Source organism: Vollenhovia emeryi, unplaced genomic scaffold (assembly GCF_000949405.1).
Source record: "Vollenhovia emeryi isolate VEMERY1.0 unplaced genomic scaffold, V.emery_V1.0 DF940983.1, whole genome shotgun sequence".
NCBI classification, from domain to species: Eukaryota; Metazoa; Arthropoda; class Insecta; order Hymenoptera; family Formicidae; genus Vollenhovia; species Vollenhovia emeryi.
In genome coordinates this window covers 240-3,498 of record NW_011965383.1, presented here as the reverse complement: position 1 = coordinate 3,498, position 3,259 = coordinate 240, and the positions used below count along the sequence as shown (strand labels likewise).

At 59.6% G+C, this 3,259-nt stretch overlaps 1 protein-coding gene across 1 annotated transcript; it reads right to left on the bottom strand.

The window, feature by feature from the left end:
- Positions 1 to 751: 751 nt before the first annotated feature.
- LOC105571239 lies at positions 752 to 2,929 on the bottom strand. The gene has a single exon (XM_012028706.1). It carries the CDS (start codon positions 2,927 to 2,929, stop codon positions 752 to 754), a length of 2,178 nt encoding a protein of 725 aa, XP_011884096.1.
- Between the last annotated feature and the right edge of the window lie 330 nt (positions 2,930 to 3,259).

Below are 3,259 nucleotides of genomic sequence, written 5' to 3'. Positions count from 1 at the left end.
TCGATCCCCATGTCCTCGGGACCACGTGCCCAATTGGCTGCCGTGAGTGACGCCAGAAGCTTGTCTGGGTCCATCTTGGTGGTAGCCCACCTGCGTGGACCCTCCCTTTCTGGCACCCCTCCATCTCCCACTCGGAAGCTCATCTCGATGGGCAGGTGGTCGGACAGGATATCTATATCCTCCGCCACCCGCCACGAGGTCGCCCATCCCGCGGCCGCAGGGGAAACCCACGACAGGTCAATCACGGATTCCCCCTGCGTCCGCACACACGTGCTCCTGTCACCTCGGTTGAGGAGATGGAGCCCTAACCGCGCCGCCCAGTCCACTACATCGCCCCCCTTGGCGTCCGGCCGCCGGGAACCCCACATCGCCGATTTGGCGTTAAAGTCCCCGGCGACCAGAATGGGGGCCGGCAGTAGGCCCGCGATCTGCGTTTCCAGGTCGTCGAGCCTCTCCTCGTAGTCGTGGCGGGAGAGACTGGGCCGCAGGTAGACACCGATGACTATCATCGGCCCCCACCTAACCGCGACCCATCCCTCGCCACCACCTATCTTGGACACGGGAGTGTGTCTCTCCCGTGTCCTCCTCCAAGTGATGGCCACTGAGCCGTCCGTGCTGCCTGCCCAGCACGGGTGTTTAGGCACACGGTTCGGCTCGGCAGCTATGCCCAGGCCACAGTTTCTTTCCGCCAGGCTGTGCAGGAACAGGTCCTGTGCCTGACGGGAGCGGGCCAGATTCGCCTGCATCGCCTTTAGCATTGTGAAGGCGATGCCGTAGCGGCCTCCTCCTGGCCTTCTCCCCCTACTTTCGCCGTAGACTCGGCTCCCTGCATTTCCGTCATGGGTTCGGTCTCCATCGCTTCATCTCTGTTGACCTCCCCCCTGACCTCCTTGCTCTCCCCCTCCTTTGACTTCTGTGCCCCGGTTTTTCTGGCCTTCTTCATGGCCTTTTTGGACACCGGGGGGCAGGCCGCTCCGCCTGCCTTGTGTCGCGCCGGAAGACCCCTGGCGCTGCAGACCGGGCAATTCAGTTCGCCACCGCACTCTTGTGCCTTGTGGCCCTCTTTGCCGCACCTATAGCATAGGGCACTTCGGTCAGCCGGGTTGCGGCACTGCTCCCGAACATGCCCCCTCTCCAAGCAACGGAAGCACACCAGGGGACGGGCGTTGAGCATCTCCACACGTAGGGATACCCACCCGACCCTGATGCGCCTCTCCGCTGCTACTTTTGTCGCCGCTGCGACCGGGCATTGGGCCCAGACCGTCGCCAATCCATTAGGAGCCCTCCTGGGTTGGCCCATCTTTATGTCACCCTGACCGCAGCCTCCCACTCGTGCTATGGCCTGGGCGATTTCCTCTTGGGTGAGGGATTCGTCCAAGTCTTTGACTCGGATCTCCGCCATCTTCGTGGGGCGAGAGATCCGAATTCCCTCCTTGCCTGCTACCGCCTCGCTCACCTTCTTCGCGAGGGCGTCGGCCTTTTTCGCGCTCTCCGGCCCCGATATTTCAAATATCAGGGCCCCTGTTAGCGCCCTTCTTTGCTTCAGGGGCCCTATCCCTAAGGTCTCCAGATCGACCTTCGCTCGGATGTCCCGCATGCCCTGCGCACTTTCGCCGGCAGGGAAGGAGATCGAAACTGCTTCCGACCTCGGAGACCTTCTCTTTTTCAGGGCCGGTACCTGTGCTTTCGTCCCCTGGACTGCACTTGGCTTAACTGCCTTTGTGTCCGTCCGTTGGGGTTGTTTTTCTCCTTTCCCGCTCCCCATTGTAGTTGGCTGGTTCGCCTTTCCGCCTTTGTCAGATGACCTCATCTTAGCCGCTTCCGCGTATGTGGCCTTCTTCCTGCCTTTCTCCAAAGCCGCAGCTTCAGGTTTCGCGGGCCTCGTCGCTGGTGGCTTGTTGTCGGTCGCCGGCTTCTTCTTACCTTTCCCCTTCCTCACCACCTCCACCCATGAGGTGCTCGGGGGATTGTGGGCCTGTTCCTTGGGCGTCTTCGAATCACGAATGATCTTCGCAGCCGTCTCCCTTGCCCTCACCCTCACTCTGCCTTTAACCACTTCCATCTTTGTGATGGAAGGCAGACTTCTCCCGTCGCTTCCCCTGCCCGACTTACTCTCCCTCGGGATTCGAGATAGCGCTCCCTGGCATCTTACAACTAAATTTTCCAGTTTGCCTCTTACCTCTTGTGGGTTCCCATTGACAATCTCCTTGATGGATAACCCCTCCATGATCCTTTTAACTCCCTCCATGGCCTCATCCAATGGAGGTTCCTCGATCAATCTCCTCTCTCCCCTGATTGTCGGTCGATATACCGGGTTCTCACTCGCTTGGGCCGACTCCGATTTCCCCGCCTTCTCTGCCCGTTGCCTATCAGTTTGGGCCTTTGATCGCATTGACCTTTCATTCTTGGCGAGTTTCACCGGGCTTTGGGTTCGGGCTTGGGCGGGGTGCTCTTCTGGCATCTCCACTTCCATTGTTTCCTCTGGTTCCCTCGCCGCTTCCCTCTTTACTCTCTCCTCCCTCTCCTTGTGAAGGAGAGCCGTGAGTCTCCCCACCTGCTCCTCGAGGGTCCTCACTCTTCCTCTCAGCCTCACCGTCTCTTCCTCTAGGGCCGCGTTGGTGGAGTCGGCCGTCTTCTTGCCCACCACGACGGCAGCAGCCCTCAGCTTGTTGGAGCTGGCCTTTAGCTTCTTAACGAAGGTGCCTTTTAGATTGGAGGATCTTTCGGCTACCTTGGTTACCTCGTCGATGTTTTCCAACATCTCCGCCGCGATTTGGACGTTGCTCAGCCCTTCCATCTGGCGGATGATTTCAAACCTCTCTGGTGTCGCGTTTCGAGGTGCCACCTTGGGATTGAGCACATCCTCCAACGCCTTCTTTTCGGCTTTTAGTTTCTTGGTCTCTTGCCGGCACGCCCTCTTCTCCCTCATCTTAGTACCCTTGTACGTTGTGGAAGGCCTCCCTCTTTCTTCCTCTTGCCGGTGGACTGATCCACCGACGAGCCGGAAGACGATTCGTCGCCCGTGGATGGGTCGTATTCCACGTCGACATCGACCCTCTCCTCTGTATCGGACTCATCCGTGTCCGTCGGGAGTGGAATCTCCCTCGCCGGTTTCGAACTCAGCGGCCCCGGTTTCGCGCCGCGAGTCTTCCTCGCCGATGTGCTGGCTCCCTCTCTACGGGTCTCCCCCTGGGAGTTGCCCGTTTCCTTCCTACCTCCTCCTTTCGCACGGTTTTTGTGTTGAAGAGACATAATGGCA